General features: G+C 44.4%; 1 protein-coding gene across 1 annotated transcript in view; it reads right to left on the bottom strand.

Moving 5' to 3' along the window:
- The window catches only part of ITGAE (integrin subunit alpha E), a 56013-nt gene that overhangs the window by 22775 nt on the left and 9485 nt on the right, over positions 1–23753 (bottom strand). The window contains exons 3-22 of the mRNA XM_030536452.1: positions 23093–23202; positions 22491–22561; positions 21802–21919; positions 21107–21253; positions 20389–20513; positions 19081–19232; positions 18186–18339; positions 17134–17284; positions 15920–16000; positions 15239–15360; positions 10574–10725; positions 9247–9400; positions 7379–7529; positions 7229–7296; positions 6518–6650; positions 5196–5326; positions 4271–4405; positions 2546–2767; positions 1235–1365; positions 254–387 (exon numbers count right to left, since the gene is read on the bottom strand). Coding sequence (XP_030392312.1) covers positions 254–387; positions 1235–1365; positions 2546–2767; positions 4271–4405; positions 5196–5326; positions 6518–6650; positions 7229–7296; positions 7379–7529; positions 9247–9400; positions 10574–10725; positions 15239–15360; positions 15920–16000; positions 17134–17284; positions 18186–18339; positions 19081–19232; positions 20389–20513; positions 21107–21253; positions 21802–21919; positions 22491–22561; positions 23093–23202 — 2642 coding nt within the window. The remainder of the gene's footprint in view (positions 1–253; positions 388–1234; positions 1366–2545; positions 2768–4270; positions 4406–5195; positions 5327–6517; positions 6651–7228; positions 7297–7378; positions 7530–9246; positions 9401–10573; positions 10726–15238; positions 15361–15919; positions 16001–17133; positions 17285–18185; positions 18340–19080; positions 19233–20388; positions 20514–21106; positions 21254–21801; positions 21920–22490; positions 22562–23092; positions 23203–23753) is intronic.

Raw genomic sequence — 23753 nt, 5'->3', positions numbered from 1 at the left:
AGCGCCACATTCTCTACTGGATTAACCAGGTGCAACTTCACCAGCCACAATACAGCTGCATCTGCTTACGCCAGCAGCGAATTTGGCTCCTTGATTTTTAACAAGAGAAATTATTTCTCTGCATTAATTGTATATTGGAATGTGGCCCTGAAACATTATACATCTACTGTACAGAACAGCCTCTAGAGTCAGAGTCCCAGATCCTCATGACAGCCTGCAGCTTATGGTCTCATTATTATTCATATTTCATTACCTTGCTGGGATGCTTCTAAAGGTGAGCTCATATTAAAGCACAACTCTGCAGTAATGATGCTATTGTTATGGAAAATGAATATTCTCTCCGGGGTGAATCTCATAGTAACATCAAATCTGACAACTGGTCTGGAGCTGGAGGGGAAGAACAGGAACCGATAAGCAGGTAGACAAGATGGACATAAGTATAATTTCCAGACTGATGCTTTACAGGGGAAACATTCCAGGAGCACCTATCAACAAGGAGCAAGAATTGTAAACTGGCTCTATACTATTTCACTTGATATTCTCTGCCTTCTTGAAATCTCAGCAGACAAACAGTGCTGGGCCAGACTGGTCTATTTCTAAAATTTCCACCTTTGGCTAGGAATTTCAAGAATGCAGTGAAATCTCAAAATCCAAAGGAACAGATTATCTAAACCCACCAACACTGTGGACTAAGAGTTTCAAAACTGGGTTTCCATTTTTGTACCTGTAATTGAATTGCAGGTGTAAATCTGGGTACTTGTACCTCTTCCAGGTTTCCAGGGCAACTCACATAGATATTGGTGCAAATTCTCTAATTTTCATGTGCAGTTCATTTTCCAGGACCAAAAATGCAGGTGCAAATTAAACCTCATGCCTTGTGAAATGTACCCACCCCACTTAAGATCATTTAGATGTCCAGGTATTAACTGAAGTTTGTAAGCTATTTACATGTCTAATGGACATAAACTGCACATGCAGGATTGTGAGCACAAAGATAGGGGCCAATGAAGCCCTACATTACAATTGATTCAAGTTTATTAACTAATACTTGTTCTTTCTGCATTGGAAGTTCAAAGGCAGAAGGTTTCTAACTTAACCTAAAGCCTTTACATAACAGAGAAAGATTTAGGAAGCTTCTTTATCAACAGAATAACTAATATACGTCCCAGCGATACTTTGAACAATAATGGAATCACTAAACAACATCTAGAGTACAGGTGTAATCTCTACCTACCGGAGCACAGTTACATTTCCAAACGATCCCACGGTGATATCTATGAGACTATCATCAGTGAAGTCAAAACCACCATCAATGGACTGTCCAAAATATTGGAGACCTGGAGCAACTTCAGCTGCTCTTATCCTCTGTGGGAGGAAAAGATCAACACATCTAAGATGGGATATTTCTCCAGTTAACATGGGACTGCTCTGAGTGACACCCTGTGACATTTTTGACATATCCAGGATAGGGAACCCTAACCACTTAAGAATGGCCCTACTGGGTCAGACCAAGGGTCCATCTAGCCCAGTATCCTGTCTTCCAACAGTGGCCAGTGCCAGGAGCCCCAGAGAGAATGAACAGAACAGGTCATCATCGAGTGATCCATCCCCTGTCACTCATTCCCACTTTCTGCAACAACGAGGAGTCTGGTGACCCCTTAAAAACTAATAGATTTATTTGGGCATAACCTTCATGGGTAAAAAACCCACTTCTTCAGATACACTTCCTGCAACGGACAGGCAGACTTGCTAATGGAGGGTGTTTAGTCAGTAGGTGTGGAACCCACATCCTCAAGTGAGCATTTTAGAATCATAGATCTATAGGGTTAGAAGGGACCGCAAAGGAAATCTAGTCTAACCCCTTGCCAAGATGCAGGACTTTGCCAGCCAGCTGAGCTTAAAAAGCAGCTCTGCTGAGTCAAACCTGCAGAGTCTCTTTCACACAAGTCGCCTGGCACACATCTTCACGTTTCTCACCCATACCTCCAATCTGCATTCACCACAAATGGAGTATCTTTTGATCCACATACAATGAGATTTTTGAGTACCAGTGATATACTCTGGTGTCTGCAGCATTTTTGGTAAGCAGGAAACTGCAAACCTGAGAATGAGCTGAGTCTGGTGGCTCTCATGAAAATTAGCAAATTCAAGCTGGTTTCAGATTAAAAGAAAAAGCCCCAGTGCTTTATCAAGCACGCCACTTCTTTTTTCAAGGCTGATTCACTGTTTAATTAGTAATAAGGTGATTTTCCAGAGTAAAAGGAACTGCTCGTGCAAGAAGTGGAAAGCCAGGCTGGATAAAAGCCTGGATTAGATTGCCAAAACACCCCTGTGAGGCAGGAATTATTAACATCTCCATTTTAGAGATGGGTAAATCGAGGCACAGAGCGGCCAGGTGACTTGCTCCTAGCTGCACAGTGTGTCAGTAATTAAAATAGAATGCAGGAGTCCTGACTCTGAACCCTCTACCAGAAGAGCATGCTCTTCCCCCCACCTCCCATTAAACCCTCAGTGCACGTATGATTCACACTGGACTCCTCCCTACCTGAGAAAAAGTGCTCCTGATCCCATTCTTATCACCATTATAGATGTAAATGCTGCCAAAGGTAGAAGAATCCAAAAGCCGATCCTCAAGCGGGGCTCCAACTGCAACGTCCACATATCCATCCTTATTGATGTCCCCAATGCTGGCCACAGTAAACCCAAACCTTGCAAAAGCAGATGGTGCCTGGACACTTAAGTGTCCCACACAGGAGAAGAAACCATTCTGAAAAACACCAAGAGGTTATTCCTACTGCTCCTGAAAACAGGTTTTTTTTAATTGTAAGGATCGAAGGTGAACACCAAAATTTAAACAATAAATTAAAGGATTCCTCGGAAGGTCTGCTACTGGAGTCAATGACAGCAGGAGCCAGGGTACATCTGCACCCTTACAAATAAAAATAACCAAAACATTGGAAATCATCTGCTCCTATACTACTCACCAACATCCAAACACTACAGATCTACTGTAGGATTTTATATTGCCTCCCATCTCCATAGGATCTGAGTGCCTTCCAAGTAAAAGCAACAGCCAATTCCTCAGGTCTGCAGTCTGCTCTACAGTACCTGAAAACATCACATTTCCCAGACTGCTTCATAGAAATAAGCCTCAATGGGGAGGTACATTACTTGGCTATTGACAGATGTCTTGAACGTTCTGTGACGCCACTAGCTGCTTTCAGCCACTCTAGAAGTGCCCTGCGCAAGTCTCATTAGCTGCTTCTGAAGCGATGCTGAACATGGTTTGTCTGAGTCTACATTTCCAGTTAAACTGTCGTTCAGTTCTGGTTCAGCTAAAGCTATCAGCAGCAATAGGTCACCTTCCTAGTGTAGACAAGGCTTACGTGGTGTCAGCAATGTCATCAGCACTTGCAAGGTATACACAGAACGCCAGGGTTCAGTGAGGAAACAAAGGAGGAAGTGATTGTCAAATATTTTGTTTTAAAAAGCATATGTATTAGTCTAGGCTAATTAGTCCCCTGTGTTCTATTACTGATCTGCCAGCTTCAACCATTTTTCTTTTTAAACAAGAGTTTTGCATTCACTCTCACTTTGGTTTCAGTTTAGTTTCTCTTTAATAACTCAGTAGGTACAGCATGTTTTATAACACCGGATTTCAAAGCAGAGATGTAGCATGAACCATCTTCCTGAACTGTATGCTGTGTATCCTGTACATGAACTCAGCAGATGGGCATGCTCACTGATCTACTTTTGGGGAACTCCCCTGGAAGCTGTTCCAACAGCAGTCGACATGTACATTAATTTAAAACAATCATTATAAGGAATGCTGTTTCACAGAGTGGTTATGGGAGATGGAAAAAAATGGCTACAAAATAATCAGAACAGAAAGATGCTCCATTCTGTGGGACAGGGTCCGTAATAACAGGTGGGATGGGAGATGGAAACAATTTGACAAACTTTTATTTCTCATCATGCTGTGTAATAAATCTACAAGAGGCCACAAAGATATCGCCATTTCTGTTACAGGGTTTCTCTTTCACAGTCCAGTAACTGAGACAGGACTGATCATTCTGTGGTCTTCTGATACAAAAAGACAGTCCACAAGTTAGGCATGGGCACCAAATGGATGTAATTGAGAGACTATACAGGAAAAGCACCAAGGATAAGGGTTTTATTTGTCATCATTAGCATGTGGTAACAGAAGTATTTCAAAGAACTGTTGGGAAAGCTCCCACCAAGTCAGAACTGCTGAAGCCAGTGTCTTTACCTTAAGCTGATACACATAAACTCGTCCTTCTTCCCCATGGATGTGATAAAGCGGGGCTCCCACAAGAAGGTAGTCTGTCTCCTCATCCTGGTTCACGTCCACAGAGCAGAGTTCAGAGCCAAAATAAGACCCAACCTGCACCCCAGAAAGAGTCAGGTTTTACACTGGAATTCTCAACAAACAATAACTTCATAATAATAGCCTTCTCTGGTGCCCTTTGCACCTGTCAAGGTGCTTTACAGAACTACAAATTTCTGCATAGTCATCTGTCCCTCTGTCTATATATGGATCATTTCATGACTCCTATTATCACAATGAGCCATCTTTGAGGAAGGCCCCAGTAACCAGAGTAACAGCACCAGTATCACTATCCAACAATTTCACAATGGGCAGTGGAGGATACCTTTTTCAGTTGGAGTAAATGGATTTTTTTTTGAGGGGTCAGGTATCAGAATGTACTGATAGTCTAACCCCATTTATCTGAACTTCCTTCAAACCTCCCTCTTATCCATACTGGGCTTACATCCTTTCCCCAGTCGTTTCCCTCAGCTATCTACAACACTAGTTGTCTGAATTTTTCTAATATCCCCAAAACTTTATGGATGAACAAAGGTATACAGTCTGCTTCCTATTCTCTGCTCTTGCCATCTCTAAAGTCTACAAGAAGTCAAGGAAGGGGACAAATCCTCAGCTAGTGTAAGTTTCCATAGGCCCATTGAAATCAAGTGTCTTCTGATACTTTACACCAGCTGATGATCTGCCTCTAGAAGAATGCAGGGGAAGTTCTGATTAGAGAAAGCACATGCTGAAAAATGGTCTGTAATGGCTGCATTTCAAGAAAGACACGTGGAGTCCATCTATTTCCACTGGACTTAGTGCTTTGTCAACCCACTTGATCGGCAAAGACTGAGCAAAGCATGGGTACCTGATCGCCTTGCAGGATTTGCTTTGAGCCATCTTTCTTAAACACCAGCACTTTCCCTGTCATGCTGTGCTGTGGAGCTCCAGCCACATACCAGGCACCATCCTGTGCATTCACCACAGCCACACTGTACCCTGTGCATTTAGACAATGAGCAGAAATGACACATGATCAATACAGTGCTTTATCGCTGAGCCAAAGAGCCAATGACACAAACTTTGGGTTTTAGCTTGGCCCATGCCCGTCACAGGTAATGGAATTCAAATCTAGATCTGGAGCAGGAACCAAAAATCCACAAAGTTTGAGGCTGTTGTGGTCCATGGTTTTGGTCTGATACCATCTTGCTTAAAAGACTGATTAGGAAATAACAGGTGATGGTTACTTGTCTGAGAGAAAAAGCCAACAAAGCTCGTAAGTCTTCCCTCTTAACAGCTTGTGATGCCTAGTCTCTTGATTGAATTTGAAGCCGCAGTGCCCCAATGGGCAACAACAACTGTAGCGCCAGTGTGTAAATGGCTCTGCAGTAGCAACACTCAACAAAATTTTGAACACATCCCTAGCATTTAATCACAGATCCTGAATGGTTATGTGAAATATACACATGTTGGTCCTGGCTTTAATTGCCTTTCGAGGCTGACAGGTTAAAAAGCCATCATGAAGGTGAAGGAAGCAATACTCCCTGTGGGATGCAGAAAAATAAAGTTCACTGGGTTTATGTGACAGGGAGAAGATAGCACAAGCATTATTGTGTGGGTATATAAGACACACAGTCCAGAGCACATAAAACTAAATTGAGAGATTTTTGAAGCTAAGTCAAATATCAGGAGGTACAGGACTCATGATGCTATAAAGAACTTGTGTTAATAAGCAAACATTTTACACCATTCCAGGCCAAGATTTGTAATGGTTTAGGCTCTGTTTGCTCTCCAGTATCTGCTGCACATGAAATATTTACTCATAGGCTCCAAAAAAATTCCAATCATTCTGAGAGTCGTTATACAGTAAACACATGCATATTAACAAGATGCAAACGATGCCATGGTGTATCATAATGTATCAGTAAAAATGACCACTATGCTGCTGGGTAAGAAGGAAAGTGCTTCCAGCAGAGTCCCTTTCCCAGCTGCAGGAAATAAAGATCCAGCCAGTTCCTGTGAGATTTGCTGTTCTTTGGGTTAATGCTTTCAACGCTAGCACATTGTCCACTAAACACCATCCACACATTGGTATATTTGGCCTGATCCTTCTCCCATTAACTATTCTGAGAGGAGGATTGGAGCCACCACCTAATCAGATTGTCCCTGGGGTGGCGGGGGTGCTATTTACCTAGGTAGCCGTATTTTGCTTCTTTTGCTTCTTTAGATTCATTCAGGAAAGTGGCTATCTTGGTTACCCAGTCGTACAGCAAAACTCCACCAGACCAGTCATAGGCCCCCACAGCTCCAACCAGTATGTGCTGCTGTAGAGTTCACATACGGAAAGATAGAAGAGAGGAATGAATGATAATCATTTGCTCTTCTCTTGCACCTTGTGCCCAAGGACCTCAAAGCACTTTAGCAAATATCAGTGTTTTCAGCCCTACAGCTCCCCCAGGATCTAGACTGGCACTTCTAGTCCCATTCCAGAGAGGGGAAATCTGAGGCACAGAGGTGAGGCAATCTACCCTAGGGTCAAATAAAAACCAGCAGTGTGGGAAACAGAATCTAAATCCCCTGACTCCAAGGTGTCTGCATGAAATAGAGTTAATTTTGGTAAAGATACAGCAGTTACTCTCAAGTACTAGTTGATACAGGGGTTAGACACTGAAATCAGATATACCAGCTAGCGAGCATATACAAGCGAAATCTGTATGTAATCAAGAGGTACCAGTGAAACAGGCTCTGGGGTGCAATGGAGATTTGACTCTTTTGGTTCTCAAACTGTAGTGTGTGTCATTACGTAGGAAATACAGAGAATCAATTCTTTCAAGCCTCTCAAAAGCAAAATAAACAGCACCATGTGCTCATCTACCAGAGTGAGATCGCAGCAGGCACTTGCCTTGTCCAAGATCTGTGCACTGAAACCAGTTTGCGCCAGCTCATATTCTGTAACATCGCCTGCCGTGCCTGAGAATCAGAAGAGGACGTAGTGAGCCATTTTCCCATTATTACTCAGACAGGATGACAAGGTACAGAGGTTTGCCCTCACCTTCTATCGCAATGATTTTCTGCTGCAGGGTTGAAAGGAGCCCATCTAAAGCTGAATAGTTGGTCACCCGGAATAAATGACTTTCATCGGGATCAGAGGCAATCAGCCGCAACTCACTTAGGGCATTGGGCTTGTTAAATGCTTTTCCCACCTGTGACAGAGACCAAGATCAATGAAGAAGAGCAGCACTTTGATGGAAAAATGGTGACTTTACCTAATTGCATCTTTTTGGGGGTTATAAAACCCCAGGAATCTGCACTGGGGCTCAGTCCAGTGAGTTTCCTAAGAGCTCGTGGCAGCTGCAATTTCGACTGACGTCAATAAATTGGATGTTCTCTGTGCCTCCTAGGATCAGGCCTTTAGGAAACAGTTCCACATAACAGGCTAATGTCATATCTGCTGAAAAGTAGATTCTAGCTTCAGAGAAGGGGCAAATTTAAAAGCTAAAACTTCTCCATATAACTCTCTGCTAAAGACTTACGAGTCTGAATTTGTTTAGAAATCAGACTATCCATTAGTTTAGTCCTGCTAACAGAATTAATGTGTCCTGATTTCTGGTGTCTCGGTCTTGTAAAAATTCCGTAATAAACTTTTTATCTCCTTTCTGTAATGCAAACTCCAAATTTTCTGCTCCTGAAACCCATGTACAGAATAAAACTTCCTTCACCTATATATAATGCCTTTTGAACCAGTCTTTCTCCAGAGGTAATTACCAGCTAGAACAAAGGTGTTTTTGTTTCAGATAACTGATGCCAGTGGCCCAGTTACCAGTCCCTGGGGAGCTGCTATGGATAATAAGAATATTGAACAAAGCTGAGCTCCTATTGCTACATTTTGTTCCTTTGAAGATGAAAATAGAGTCAATTTAAAATTAAAAAAATAGTTCATTTCCATTAAAGCCCCTTTTTATTAAGCTTGGTACTGAAGGGGAAATATTCTGCCAAGTTTAGAGGCACTTTTAGCTTGAATAAGATATATTTTTGTAGACAGCGAAGATGCAAAATGCTTCAAAGCTGTCCCTACCTCTCTAAGGACCAAACAGCAGCATTGACTGATAAAGCTGATTATGATGAACTAAGAAAGAATTAGTATTTCCATTTGTTTCTTTCCATGGGAGTTGTGTGGCTAAATTCCCCCCACTCAGCAGTGAAAACCATAGATTTTCAGGAAAGGTTTTATAAACTTTTATCTGTTCACTGTAACTTATGACCTTCCAACATCCTGTGGAATCATGATGTACCATTCCCCTCTTTCAATGCCTTGACTGAAGGCAGCGTCTGGACTTGTCTTACCTTAGTGTGTTTTTTAAAATATATACTGAACGGATCCCACTGGCTTTACAATTTACATTAAACTTTGCAGTATGAACACAATGCAGTGGGCCCCTGGAGGAGAGATTTAAATGTTGAGATGGAAGATGCCTGACACAGGGCAAGCAAACCAAAATGGTCATATGTGAGAGAAGGTGGGCAGGAAATGGGAGCATCAAAGATGACTGGGCATAGCAGACATCAGAGCACAGCAGAGGTGTAGGGAGTCAACAACGGTGGGGATACAAGTGAGGATGGAAGTTGCGTAGGCCTTAACGGTGAGTGCTGGGAGAGGAAGTCTACAAGAGACTTGAAAGTGCAGCACTCCACGGAGTTGAGTTGGATTTTATTTACCTGTTGATCATATTATTAACTTGGTGAGGTAGTTTTACTTTCCACCGATTCATTTTTATACATGCTCCTCATTTCCATCACTTACCAAGTTGCTATGTGGTCAGTTTTTTCCTTTCTCTCCCCTTTGTTGCTCTCTAATGAGAGATATCAGCTACGTTCAGGGGGACAGATTAGAACAAGAGCCTTTGGATATTCCAAACTTACCCCAATGGCATAACGGTCAATTCTTGCCATTTTAGGTGAATTTATCACCGTTGTTAAATTCATTGGATCCAGGAATATTTCCCCGTCTGTCAGCACAACCATTATTTTAGCAGCATTTTTCTGGGACCCCTGGCTCTCATTGAAGATAGAATCCCTGTTAAAATTGTCATACATAGGATGAGTTTCTTGGGGCAGGGGGATGACCCCACAGATCTGTTGAAATTCCTATGAATTTCTGGCTAATAATTGTACCAAGGCCCAGAGCAGAAACTTAATTCCTCAGGACTTTTCCTTTCATATATACATAACTCAAAAATGACCAGACACCCCCTGCCCCTCCCGCAGTGAATTTAGTGCTGAGGATAATTGCCAAGTCAACAGCTCTGGAGACAGAAAGTATCTCTGGTTAGTCCACACTCTCAGATCCCTGTTCTATCCATTCGAGTAAAGGTAGTGGTACTGGAAATGACATTGCCCCGCCACCTCCCCCCCCCACCATACATGCTAATATGATTGCCAGAGGGAGATGGCACTCCCCATGTTTACTCAGTTCTTGCCCTCTGTGTTGAGGCTGTGAGAAGGGAGTTAGTTTATTCCAGTTGGGGTGGTGGCTCTTGGGATGGGGACATGTATCCCAGTACGGACTGGACAGATACCAATATCTCAGTTCACATAAGCCTCTTAGCAGCCACCGCTGCTTTCACACATGATAAAGGCTTTCACAGTCACCCCCAACCTGGGTTGGATTTGGTCCTTCAGCCTAGAGTTAAAAGCTCCATATACCATTCCCAGAGCTTTCCACTGAGAACATGTAACAGCTTGATTAACTGTATCCTGATTAGCTCAAATCCTGGTTCCATTCTTCAGGTTTGTATTGTGCATCTCCAGATGCTTTCCAGGTTTTCTTTTCATTGTCTTCTGGGTGCCCCAGGCCAGGGATTAGGTCTCACATTGTCTACTGGCTTTTAGCAGGCCAGATGACATTCTCTAAAATAGGAGGAGCAAGCCAGTAGCACAGGCCGAGGGAAGACAAATCTCCTAGTCTATTGGCCTGACTCCTCTGGTTTCCCAGTCCCATGGGTATCTGCAGCCTCTGGATAACCAGGGTCACTGAGGCAGCCCCATCATCACTGGTAGAGTCAGAAAGTGATATAAAATGTAAAATATGTTCAGTGTCCCGTCGAGGAAGGAGTGCCTCACGCTGCTCAGTAGAGACCCTTCTGGCCAGTTAAGGAAATGTGACCAGATCTGGGCCCCAAATGTTCACGCATCTATTCAGAAAGTGCCTCAGCAATACAGTATCGCCATTTCTTATGTTGTTACTTACAGCACATGTTGAATGGCAGATGCTGTTTTGGTAACGTTGCACAACTGGGTGATGTTCTGAACATTCTGGAGGGTAGCGTTAGCGTTCCAACTGTCTTGCAGGTTAAACTCAGTTCTGATATCAGATCCATACTGCACCAGGGCAAAATCACACTGGAAAGAAGCATCAGGTAAGAGTTCAATACTGATAGCTGATTCAGAGAACTGGAGCTCTCAGAAACAACCAGTAAAGAAATCCCAACGAAGAGAACGGCATTAATTGGAAAAGACAAATTCAGATTGGAGATAAGGCACAATTTTAACAGTGGGACAAATTACCAAGGGTTGTGGTAGATTCTTCATCACCAGCAATTTTTAAATCAAAATTGGATGTTTTTATAAAAGTTCTGCTCTAGCTCAAATAGGAATTAATTCAGATACGTCCTATGCCCTACGTTCTACAGGAGATCAGATCAGATGGTCAAAATGGTTTCTCTGGCCTTACAGTCTATTATGAATCTATAAAGGAGGGCCAGAAAGTAAAATCTTTTCCAGCAGAAATTGCACCTATATACTAAAGAGATGAACACAGAGAAGAAAAGAAAAGTTATGTTAGTTCAGAAAAATTAGAGCCACCATCAGATTCATATTTTGTTCTGTATTTAGTGATCAGACAGAGGAGAGCGTTAGACAAAGACAGGAAGGTTTGTTTTTTAAGTTCTTTTGTTTTCATCTTGCTTTTTTGCCATACATTCCAGCCTGCAGAGAGAATTATATGGGACCGTCCTGAATCACCAGCACTCTTTGCTGCACCATGGCTTTCCTTTGGAGCTCTCCCCTCAAAGGACTAACCTGGCCTGCCGCTGACGAGATCACTGCACAAGGTAAAGCTCTTCAAGGCTACGTTTGTACAGCACCGAGCACAATGGGGCCTTTGCCTCCAGGAGCTACCACAACACAAATAATAAATAGAAATGGTGTTATGCAGAAAGGGGCTAATGGCTGCCAGCAGGGGACTCTTGGATCCAAAGACATTCACTGATTGTGTTAGAACCAATGGCTGTGCCAAGCTCTCTTTCAGGCTCAACAGAGAGAGCAATCAAGACCTTTTGGTACAATAAAACAGCTGGAGACAATGGGGATGGTTGCCCAAGGCAACAGGCTGCATGGCAGGCCAGAGCTAAACCAGATAGTTCAACAGGGGTTTCCCTGGGTACAAAGGCTGGGGCTAAGATATCAGTTGCAAGACGTGGGTATTGTAGGCAGGACGCCAGGAGAAGCAGTTGTGAGTCTGATCCTATGAGGAACCAGAGGGACAGAGATTCTTGGGCACAAAGTTCACTGAGGACTTGGGGACTTCTGAGCCAGGAAACGGCCGACTGCTGTTTGTTCCTACTGTGTTAGATGGCGTTCACCTTTCGAAGAGGGGAAAGGCCTTATTTGCGCACAGACTGGCTAACCTAGTAAGGAGGGCTTTAAACTAGGTTCGACGGGGACAGGTGAGCAAAGCCCACAGGTAAGTGGGGAACAAGACCTGGGAGATGGGTTGGAAACAAGAGGGAGCACGGGCTATAATGGCAGAGAGGAAGGAGGGTCAGGGCAAAGCTGGGAGGCAAGATCAAACCAGTATCTTAGATGCCTATATACAAATGCAAGAAGTATGGGTAATAAGCAGGAGGAACTGGAAGTGCTAATAAATAAATACAACTATGACATTATTGGCATTACTGAAACTTGGTGGGATAATACACACGACTGGAATGTTGGTGTGGATGGGTATAGTTTGCTCAGGAAGGATAGACAGGGGAAAAAGGGAGGAGGTGTTGCCTTATATATTAAAAATGTACACACTTGGACTGAGGTGGAGATGGACATAGGAGTTGGAATTGTGGAGAGTCTCTGGGTTAGGCTAAAAGGGGTAAAAAACACAGGTGATGTGCTGGGAGTCTACTACAGGCCACCTAATCAGGTGGAAGAGGTGGATGAGGCTTTTTTCAAACAACTAACAAAATCACCCAAAGCCCAAGATTTGGTGGTGATGGGGGACTTCAACTATCCAGATATATGTTGGGAAAATAACACCGCGGGGCACAGACTATCCAATAAGTTCCTGGACTGCATAGCAGACAACTTTTTATTTCAGAAAGTTGAAAAAGCTACTGGGGGGAAGCTGTTCTAGACTTGATTTTAACAAATAGGGAGGAACTTGTTGAGAATTTGAAAGTAGAAGGAAGCTTGGGTGAAAGTGATCATGAAATCATAGAATTTGCAATTCTAAGGAAGGGTAGAAGGGAGTACAGCAGAACAGAGACAATGGATTTCAGGAAGGCGGATTTTGGTAAGCTCAGAGAGCTAATAGGTAAGGTCCCATGGGAATTAAGACTGAGGGGAAAAACAACTGAGGAAAGTTGGCAGTTTTTCAAAGGGACGCTATTAAGGGCCCAAAAGCAAGTTATTCCGATGGTTAGGAAAGATAGAAAATGTGGCAAAAGACCACCTTGGCTTAACCACGAGATCTTGCGTGACCTACAAAATAAAAAGGCGTCATATAAAAAATGGAAACTAGGTCAGATCACGAAGGATGAATATAGGCAAATAACACAGGAATGCAGAGGCAAGATTAGAAAAGCAAAGGCACAGAATGAACTCAAACTAGCTATGGGAATAAAGGGAAACAAGACAACTTTTTATCAATACATTAGAAGCAAGAGGAAGACTAAGGACAGGGTAGGCCCACTGCTCAATGAGGAGGGGGAAACAGTAACAGGAGACTTGGAAATGGCAGAGATGCTTAATGACTTCTTTGTTTCGGTCTTCACGGAGAAGTCTGAAGGAATGTCTAGTATAGTGAATGCTTACGGGAAGAGGGTAGGTTTAGAAGATAAAATAAAAAAAGTGCAAGTAAAAAATCACTTAGAAAAGTTAGATGCCTGCAAGTCACCAGGGCCTGATGAAATGCATCCTAGAATACTCTAGGAGTTAATAGAAGAGGTATCTGAGCCTCTAGCTATTATCTTTGGGAAATCATGGGAGACGGAGGAGATTCCAGAAGACTGGAAGGGGGCAAATATAGTGCCCATCTATAAAAAGGGAAATAAAAACAACCCAGGAAACTACAGACCAGTTAGTTTAACTTCTGTGCCAGGGAAGATAATGGAGCAGGTAATCAAAGAAATCATCTGCAAACACTTGGAAGGTGGTAAGGTGATAGGGAATAGCCAGCATGGATTTGTAAAGAACAAATTGTGTCAAACTAATCTGATAGCGTTCTTTGATAGGATAACGAGCCTTGTGGATAATGGAGAAGCGGTGGATGTGATATACCTAGACTTTAGTAAGGCATTTGATACGGTCTCACATGATATTCTTATAGATAAACTAGGAAAGTACAATTTAGATGGGGCTACTATAAGGTGGGTGCATAACTGGCTGGATAACCGTACTCAGAGAGTAGTTGTTAATGGTTCCCAATCCTGCTGGAAAGGTATAACAAGTGGGGTTCCGCAGGGGTCTGTTTTGGGACCGATTCTGTTCAATATCTTCATCAACGATTTAGATGTTGGCATAGAAAGTACGCTTATTAAGTTTGCGAATGATACCAAACTGGGAGGGATTGCAACTGCTTTGGAGGACAGGGTCAAAATTCAAAATGATCTGGACAAATTGGAGAAATGGTCTGAGGTAAACAGGATGAAGTTCAATAAAGATAAATGCAAAGTGCTCCACCTAGGAAGGAACAATCAGTTTCACACATACAGAATGGGAAGAGACTGTCTAGGAAGGAGTATGGCAGAAAGAGATCTAGGGGTCATAGTGGACCACAAGCTTAATATGAGTCAACAGTGTGATACTGTTGCAAAAAAAGCAAACGTGATTCTGGGATGCATTAACAGGTGTGTTGTAAACAAGACACGAGAAGTCATTCTTCCGCTTTACTCTGCGCTGGTTAGGCCTCAACTGGAGTAGTGTGTCCAGTTCTGGGCACCGCATTTCAAGAAAGATGTGGAGAAATTGGAGAGGGTCCAGAGAAGAGCAACAAGAATGATTAAAGGTCTTGAGAACATGACCTATGAAGGAAGGCTGAAGGAATTGGGTTTGTTTAGTTTGGAAAAGAGAAGACTGAGAGGGGACATGATAGCAGTTTTCAGGTATCTAAAAGGGTGTCATCAGGAGGAGGGAGAAAACTTATTCACCTTAGCCTCCAATGATAGAACAAGAAGCAATGGGCTTAAACTGCAGCAAGGGAGATTTAGGTTGGACATTAAGAAAAAGTTCCTAACTGTCAGGGTAGTTAAACACTGGAATAGATTGCCTAGGGAAGTTGTGGAATCTCCATCTCTGGAGATATTTAAGAGTAGGTTAGATAAATGTCTATTAGGGATGGTCTAGACAGTATTTAGTCCTGCCATGAGGGCAAGGGACTGGACTCGATGATCTCTCGAGGTCCCTTCCAGTCCTAGAGTCTATGAGTCTATGAGTGTTCAGGGAAGCAAGACTGTGTGTGCATTTTGTGTAAATAAGGTAATGACACCAAGAACACACCTAAATCGTATCACTGATTTCTTATCCTAACAGAAACAACCCTGCAATGCCCCGAACTTTGGCTAGTCACTCGGGCCAAAGGGGCAATGCTAATAAAGTGCAGTGGCCGCCGTATTTGCAGACCAATAAGTGAAGAAGAGAGTACCTCAAAGCACTTCTCATAGAATGCTTTCATCATGTTGTAGATGAAAGCCTTGGCTCTTTCAAAATCCTCAGGATCGATGCTCCCTGATCCATCCAGAACAATGGCGATCTCTGTCCCTGAGTCTGCCAGGACACGAAAAGAATGATTTAGAAGGAGGTGGTCAGGAGCTCAGAGGTCTTGACTAGGACCATCGTTATTCCAGCATTGCGAGAAATGCATCTCATTAACCATTAACCAGCTAATGGGCGTGAAACTGCAAAGTTGCAATTGCCGTATCAGCATCCAGAGTGCAGCTGTCCTCAGCAACGCAGGGAGACCCTAGGCTATGCTAGTCATTGGCTATGTCTTCACTACCCGCCGTATAGGCGGGTAGCAATCGATTTCTCGGGAATCGATATATCGTGTCTCATCTAGACGCGATATATCGATCCCCAAACGAGCTCCTATCGATCCCAGAACTCCACCAACCCGAATGGCGGTAGCGGAGTCGACATGGGGAGCCGCGGACATCGATCCCGTGCCGTGAGGACGGTAGGTAATTCGATCTAAGATACTTGGACTTCAGCTATGTTATTCACGTAGCTGAAGTTGCGTATCTTAGATCAATTTCCCCCCGTAGTGTAGACCAGCCCAATTGATATCCAACAGCACAATCCCTTGACAAGATATTTCATTGCTTACATGAATCATTGTCATCATCCTCCATAATGTTGTTATTGTTATGGTTTTCATAGCCAGATCCTGCCTCTGGTTGATATGCCGCTAGAAACAAGAAATGAAGGGGGAGGAGGAGAAAAGAAATAAAAAGTGAAAATTTGCTTTGCAGCAGTGCCCTGGGCCAGGATGCCATGAAGAACCAGCCCCAGGGCTTCACACATTCAGCATCTTTCAGCCCATAGCGGGTCAGACTAAAGTACAGACTTAAGACAAGGGTATAGTAGCTACACTGCAATTGGGAAGTGTGGACGCAGCATGGATAGCCATCCCCAAGATAGCTTTGTTTGCGCTAGCTCGCTAAATAGAGCACTGAAGGCGCAGCAGCATGGGCGAGCTGCCAAAGGATATACCCAGGGACCTGGATGGGATTGTAATTGGGCTGACATCCTGTGCTGTTGCACCTATACCGGTACTTTTACCGAGCTAGCTTGGATGCCCCTCCCAACAGCAGTGTAGATATATCCTAGGTGTGAAACCCTGGTCTCATTTAAATCAATGCATGTTTTACCATTGACTTCAGTGGGAGGAGGATTTCACCTTAGAACAGAAATGGAATTCTGAGTTGTTCAACCACTACATAGTTCCAGGTGTAACTTACCTTACGCTCACAGCAGACGTTCCCGGCAGCATGTTAAAGGATCTTATGGAAGACATGTCTCTGAGGAGGAGGGTTGGTAGTAACTCTGCAACCTACTGTGTACAAGGCGTACATGACAAGGACTCGTGGCAGAACAGCATTCAATGGAAGCAATCTGCCCAGCCCATGACTGAGAGCAGAGGCACCTTGTCACAGAGCACTGGACCTTGGGTGCACGTGTGCATCTCTCAGAACCTGCTAAATCCTCTGAGTCCCTTAAAACTGGAAGTTGTAGTTACAGGTCACTTGGGGCAAAGTATAAAAGGAAGGGGAGGTTGGCTCAAATGGCGAAGGATCTGTCTTCTCCCCTTCAGGCTGCCTCAAGCAAGGGAAGCCTCTGGGGAATTATTACCCAGGGAATTTCAGCTGATTTGATTTTTGTTTTGTTTTTGTGATGCTTTGGCAGATAACGAACAAGGTCTTTAGTGGTCTGAGGGTTGGAGCTTTGTTTACATTTATTTACAAAATCACAGCACTCTTCATTGTGAAGGCTACAGAGAACGGGAGCATTTGTTTGTGGCAGGACACTGCTGCCTTTTACCTGAGGTACCCAAAATATTTCTCTCCAACACCGACAGGAAGCCGTCCAAGGCTTCATAGTCAGGCAGCTTGAACAAGTAATCTTCATCGGGGTCCGAGGCAATAAGCTGCAGCTCTTTCAGGGCCCTTTGCTTGCTGAAGACGTCGCCGACCTACGGAGAAGAAGCCAACCCCTAGGCTACAGCAGGGAAGTGGAGCAGTTTTCACACAGAGACACAAAACAAACAAATGCCCAAGAGATCCAAAAACACTCAGGGCAACAACAGAGCGAGGTGTTTGTAGCCAGGAGCCTGGATTCCAGAGGGAAGCCTCATTCTGAATGATTCATCTGCAAGGAAATAGCTAATCCGAGCCACCCTTATACCAAAAGGCAAGGGAGTAATCCAGTTTCACAGACCACTTCCAATTTAGGCCCTAAGCCAGTGCAAACCCTTCTGCCCAAGAATTCACCTGAGCTCACTGGGTCAGCAGACTTTATTCTACACCACTGTGAGTGTAACCAGACTGAACAGATGGGACCATAACAATTAGCTAATACACTGATCATTATCACCACCTCCTTACATTGATAAAAAGGTTTTTCTCCCGGAGGATCACAAGGATTTAGTCGCACACCTTGAAGTGTGAGGGTAGGGAAAGTTTTGCTCTTCCTTTGCTTTTGTGAGAAGTGTCATGTGGACTCCAGGAAATCCCACGGAGCAAATAGCGCCTCAGGTTTTAGGATCTCATTCATACACAATAAACTCTATGGCACCAAGAAGAATGGAAGGCTGGCTGGGTCAAGGAAGTCTGAGTATTTCAGACTGGATGCTTAGGCCACCCCAGATTTCCTCTCCACTCACCCTCTTCTTATTCCCCAGCTCACTACCAAAGTTTCTGAGTACACACATCAGCGGAGGGATGTCACTCTAAACAGATAGCCCTTACACGCATGGTTATCTGCGGAAGTTGCTGCTCCCAGCAGTCCTTTCCACTTCCCTCCGTCTAATTGCTTTCCGCCTTTGAAATGAGCTACCGCAAAGGAGTTGGGCTCGCGCATCACTTCACACCTACCCCCAGGGCGTAACGTTCTATCGTGGCCATTTTTGGGGAGCTCATCACATCCGTTAAGCGCAGTGGGTCCAAAAAGATCTCCCCATCAGTCATGACAAGGATCATCCTGTGAGCACCGTTGACCGAACCGCGGCTTTCATTGAAGATCTCATCTCTGCAGAAACACAAACCCAGATGTGTTTTATGGAACACACTACATGTGCCCAGCTGCATGTCTGTCAAGGTCATCAATGGGCTGATGGTGGCTCTCTGAAATTCCAGCATGCGAGAAAGTTCCCGCTGCACTAACACATGTGGAGGACACAAGGTCATTAGCAGATGGGTTTGTGCTGTTCTCCAAGGTAATAACACCTAGCTCTTAAACATCATGTCTCATCAAATGATCTCAGAGCGCATTACAAAGCAGGTCAGTATCATTATAACTGAGGGACGGAGAGGGGACATGCTTTGCCCAATGTCACCCACCAGAACAGTGGCAGAGCCAGGAACAGAACCCTAGACCTGTATTCCTGAGTCCTAGTCCTGTATTCCATCCACTATGCCTCACTCCTCCCTCCCCCAACTAGGCCAAGGGGAACTGGGAATCTGAAGGCAGGTTCTAATGTTCCTAAGGCAGCTGGGAGGGGACCCCAGCTTTGCCCTTTAACAACCCCTCTGATGGAGGATACCTGGAACAGACCTGATGGATTCCAGGGGGAGCCACATCCAGACCCCCTCTGCCAGTGGGATCTTTGCAGGAATGCATTATGAATGGAGGAAAGGGAGAGGCTCCAGGCTGGGAGAAGAAGACACAAGCGGGGGATCTGAGGGAGCAATTTAAGGCGAGATATGCCAAGAGCATGAAGCAGAAGAAATCCCTGGGGTGCTCTGGAGTTCTCGAGGGTATGTAACTCACAGCACATGCTGCAGGGCAGATGCTGTCTTGGTCACAGAGCCCAGCTGTGTTATGTTATGGACCTTGGAGAGAGCACTGGACTTGTTGCTGCTTTCCTGCAGGTCAAATTCAGTCCGGATCGCTGCTCCGTACTGTACCACAGCAAATGTAACCTGGGGAAGGCAGAATTGGTTAGGTCAGGCAAGAGACAAGGCAGCGATCCCCAGACCCCTTTCTCCAAGTGTCATGCTCAGCATTAAGTACAGTCTCTCCTCAGCTATTCTTGACTCTACATGGAGCACACAGTAGCTAGGTTTTGGATCCATCTCCCTCACAGTTTTATCCCTTTGCTTTCATCACACCCTGTATTCTGGCAGCCCCTGCTGGGACAGCTCTGCAGGTAGGAGAACAGGGTGCAGCTTCCTTTGACTCGAGAAAAGTGCTGCTGCCATTTTATCCATCTGAACTTCTAATCTGACCCAGTCTTTCGTGGCCCTGTAGGTCAGCCTCTCGACATTCCCGAGTACGAGGTTCACTGTAATTTAATTTAATGGCTGAGAAGTCTTTTTTTCTCTTGTAGTTTATTTTCCTCAGTTGTGTTTCAAAGTACCATGGGAATTTTGTGTGATGCGCTGTCTAACGCACCTAGACTAACCCACAAGCAAGAACAAAAACCCACCCCCATGCTGATATAGTTGCTCCTCCAACCAGCCTCCACACTCCAATTCTCCTTGTCTCTGTGTGATTTCACTCTTGCACTAAACACCTCAGGAGAGACAGATTGATACAGAACCTCTGAATATTTCAAGATCCATCATATTAAAATGTAGTTATGAACTTTTAGTTTGCCCTTTAATTAGCACCACACATCTGAGGATCTGAGAGCACTTTAACAACGAGCAGTCAATCAGCACAACAACTTTGCAAGGTACAAAGCCAGAGCAAAATGCAAACTGCACTGTTTCAGCAGAACTGTTCCACAATCAAATCGAAACATGAGTAGGAGGGAGGGCAAGGAACACAGATCCCATTAACACAATTTCTCGTTGGATTTGTAGAGTGCTCAGACAGCATGGAGGCAAGCATAGTATAGAAAGAATCATCCCATTTTACAGAAGGGGACACTGAGGAACAGATGGTAAGTGAGTTGCTCAAACACTAAGTCAGAGGAAGAGTTGAGGCTGGAATCCAGATTTCTTGACTCCCAGCCTTGTGCACAACCCAGAAGAATTTCCAGTATCACTGGGAAATCACAGCCTATTCTGTCTATTGAAACATGACAAGACTCTGAGATGCCTGCCAGGTCAGGAGGAAGAGCAGAGCACACACCTCTGGGCATTTCCTCCAGAATGACGTCATCATGTTGGAGATGAAACCCTTGGCTCTTTCAAAATCCTCAGGCTCAATGCTTCCTGATCCATCCAGAACAATAGCGATCTCTGTCCCTGAGTCTGCTAGGAGAGTTAAAAGTAGACATTTGAAAGGACAACAAGACAGAGCAGCATAACGCCAAGGACAATCCTTCCCCAGTTTTACCAATTGGGAACCACATAATTAGCAATAACGAAGAAGGGGAGAGGAACAGGAATTATTTCCCCAAAATCCTATGCAACACCAGGGGCTCTGGAACCTGTGTCCAAAATGGCTGCATTTTCGCTGAGCTTCTGTTTATGCGTCTCCCCAGTCTGCAGCTTCATCAGTACTAGCAGTGATGGGAGCATCATTCTGGTGTAGCCGCCGATTTTACCAGCATGTCATCCGGCCACGCTCAGAGTAGATCTAGTTGATAGTGTATTGTGGTTTACACTTGGGAACTCCACCAGTGCTACACCAACACTGAGAGACTTCCAGGAGAAGCTCGGTTACTAAATTACTACTATGAAACACACATCACCACAAGTCAGCCTTCATCTGCCACCTTTTGAATATCACCCCTTTTCCTACCCGGCTCACTCTCAATAGTGGGTTGAAAGTTATTCAGTTCCCATCTAACACATCTCTCCACCCTGCTCCCCTGACTCATGAGACCACCTTGCCTAGTACATACCTTTGCATGCATGGCTGTTTCTTGAATTGTTGGAGGTGCTATTGCCAGCTGCGCTGATGAAGTTGTCAGTGTCAGTAATGTTGTTGATGATGTTGTTGTTGTTGTTGTTGTTGTTATTTTGGTCCCTGTTGTTAAATTTGGTCTCAACTACAGAACCAAAATAAAAAAGTTTTTAGAAACACATATTTTTAACTAACACATGTTTTGATGCAGATATGTTTCTCTATCACAACCCACCCCCAGAGAAGCTCCCAAACCAGCATTTTGGCCTGAGCACTAGAGGACAGATTTTTAAAGGTATTTAGATCCCTACAGATTTAAATCAGTGGGAATTAGGTGCCAAGGCACTTCTGAAAATCCCACTAGATGCCTGCTGGAATCCTTAGTCACCTAAATGCTTTTAAAAATCTGTCCCTTGGTGCCTGATCATGCAGGATGCACGAGGCATGTAACAGAACATAAGTACACACATCTATTCAAAAATGCCTAGGGCCAAATTCTACCCTGACATCCCCCCTCCATAACCCCAGTGAAATCCACAGAGCCACATTGGTATAACAGAGGGCAAAATTCAGCTCAAACTCTGGCTTCAGGGGAGTGGAGCTGGAATGGAACTGATGTCATGGACAGCACAGAGGCAGTTCCCATTGTCAAGGTCCCTCCCCACAGACAAGTCACTCGCTTTGCTTCCCTACTGATTTTGCCGAGGTTAAGGAAAGCCTCCTCTTGGAAGTCTGCTGTGAGCAGGGTACAAATTCCATTCAACTCTTCTGTGACGCTAAGGGCCCGGCGCCGCTTTTTCTGCAGGCAAGCCTGTGGGGGAAGGGAGGGCAATGCTGATAAGTAATGAGCAAACTGACCAAGGACGTGCAAAGAATCCGACCGGCAACACTTCAGAATCAAGCAGACCAGGGGACCAATAATCATGCGGGGTTGTGATGGACTTCAATGCTTAACCAAAGCAAAGGGTGAGGCTTCAATCAAGGACAGCCAAGAAGTGGTGTTAGATTTAAAACATACACAAGTCAATAGGGCTCCAGAGGTAACAGCAGCACATCAGCCAAGTCCAAGTTTCTGCCAAGTTCAAACACCTTCTGCTTAGCCTCCTGTCCTCCTCCCTCTTGGGAGGGATGGCTTCTGCCAAGCACTGTTTTCCCTTGATGACTCAAAGGTACAGCCCTCCAGCAAACTGAAGAGAGGATCCTGTCCTCAAACCTTGTTACCTGCATGGCAATGCAATAACGCTCTAGCCTGCAGCCCGCTGACTGCTAGGATGTCATCAGTACACAGCAATATTCGTTCTGATCCATTATATATCACAGCAAATGGATACTGTACATTACAAACAGATATTCCAAGCCCTGAGGATCAGCCAATCACTTACCAGGATCCAGTCTGTGCTTCTGGCTATAGCTATGCCACCATCCTGGATATTTTTTGACTTTAGAATATTTCCTAAACAGTGTTTAAAAAAAATAAAATAAATCAAGCAGCAAGGGGCGGGGGGGAATTTAATTACATGGAAATTTGCCTCGGTAGGTTTTCTATGGCCGGTCATCTCAGTGTTTCTCATCCTGGGGCAGACACGATACACTCAGGCAAAGGCTGCTAATTCAGTATGAGGGATTTAGGAATAGCCTATACAGTTAGTCCATTTGTTAATATGTTAAGTTCAACTACTATAGTGATGGGCACCCTGGAAACACACTGAGTTTTTCCATTGATTCCAATGGGCTTTGAAGCAGGATTCAAATTAGACAGTCTCCAAACACTCAGATAAGCTTCCCCCCAAACCGTGGCAGTGTGCGTTTGGATTTCTTTTCCTATCAGAGCTGAGTGATGACCTAGAATCCTTCATGCGTAAGGAACTGCTCTCTGCCTCCTGCCTGAGTCTCTCTGTGATGGCACATGCTAGCGATTGTAACATCCCAATTGTTGCTCTGAATTGATTTTGAACAGGATGGGGAAGACTGAGCCAGACTGTACCTCTCCGGCCAACTTCCTGACAGTGGAGCTCATTCGAGGTAAGACTACACTTATTCAGCCTACCAAGCTGCCCGCTTGGCTCGTCTTCTACTGTGGAAGTAGCCAAAACCCTAAAGAAAATGGAGAAATAAGAAGTCGGGGTGGGAATGAGGAAGTGGGGTCTGTTCTCATTGCAAAGTACATGGGAGAAGTCTGTGTAACTCTGTCAGCTCAACCCAACCATGATGGCTTCCCCTCTACATTCCCATATGTCACGGTTGTGTCTGAACCTTTGGGTGGACTTAACTAATCACCATCACAGCCAGACAGATATGGAAGTGGGAGGTCTTTCACTCTCACTTCCCCTCTGCCTTAGCTTGGCGGCAGCTCTCTCAACCCAGATTTTAGTGCCTGGCCTTACAGCTTTTCCAGTTACAATGGAGTATGTGGACAGTGTCAACCAGTGGCTGGTCATATAAACCACCATCACTGTTCTCGATAGCTATTCTGCAAGATGCAATATGGTGTAAGACCTAAAATTTCCCAGTTTAGAGAAGAGCCTGGGATTGAATTGCCTATGGTAACATCTGCCAGGTTTATCCAATTTCTCTTGCAGACTATTGGGGAGGAGGGGACAGGGGGAGTCTTCCCACCATCCCTCCCACCATCCCGTTATTGTCAC

This window comes from Gopherus evgoodei, chromosome 17 (assembly GCF_007399415.2).
Source record: "Gopherus evgoodei ecotype Sinaloan lineage chromosome 17, rGopEvg1_v1.p, whole genome shotgun sequence".
NCBI lineage: Eukaryota > Metazoa > Chordata > Testudines > Testudinidae > Gopherus > Gopherus evgoodei.
Note: the sequence above shows the minus strand (reverse complement) of the source record. Positions and strands in the feature narration are given on the sequence as shown.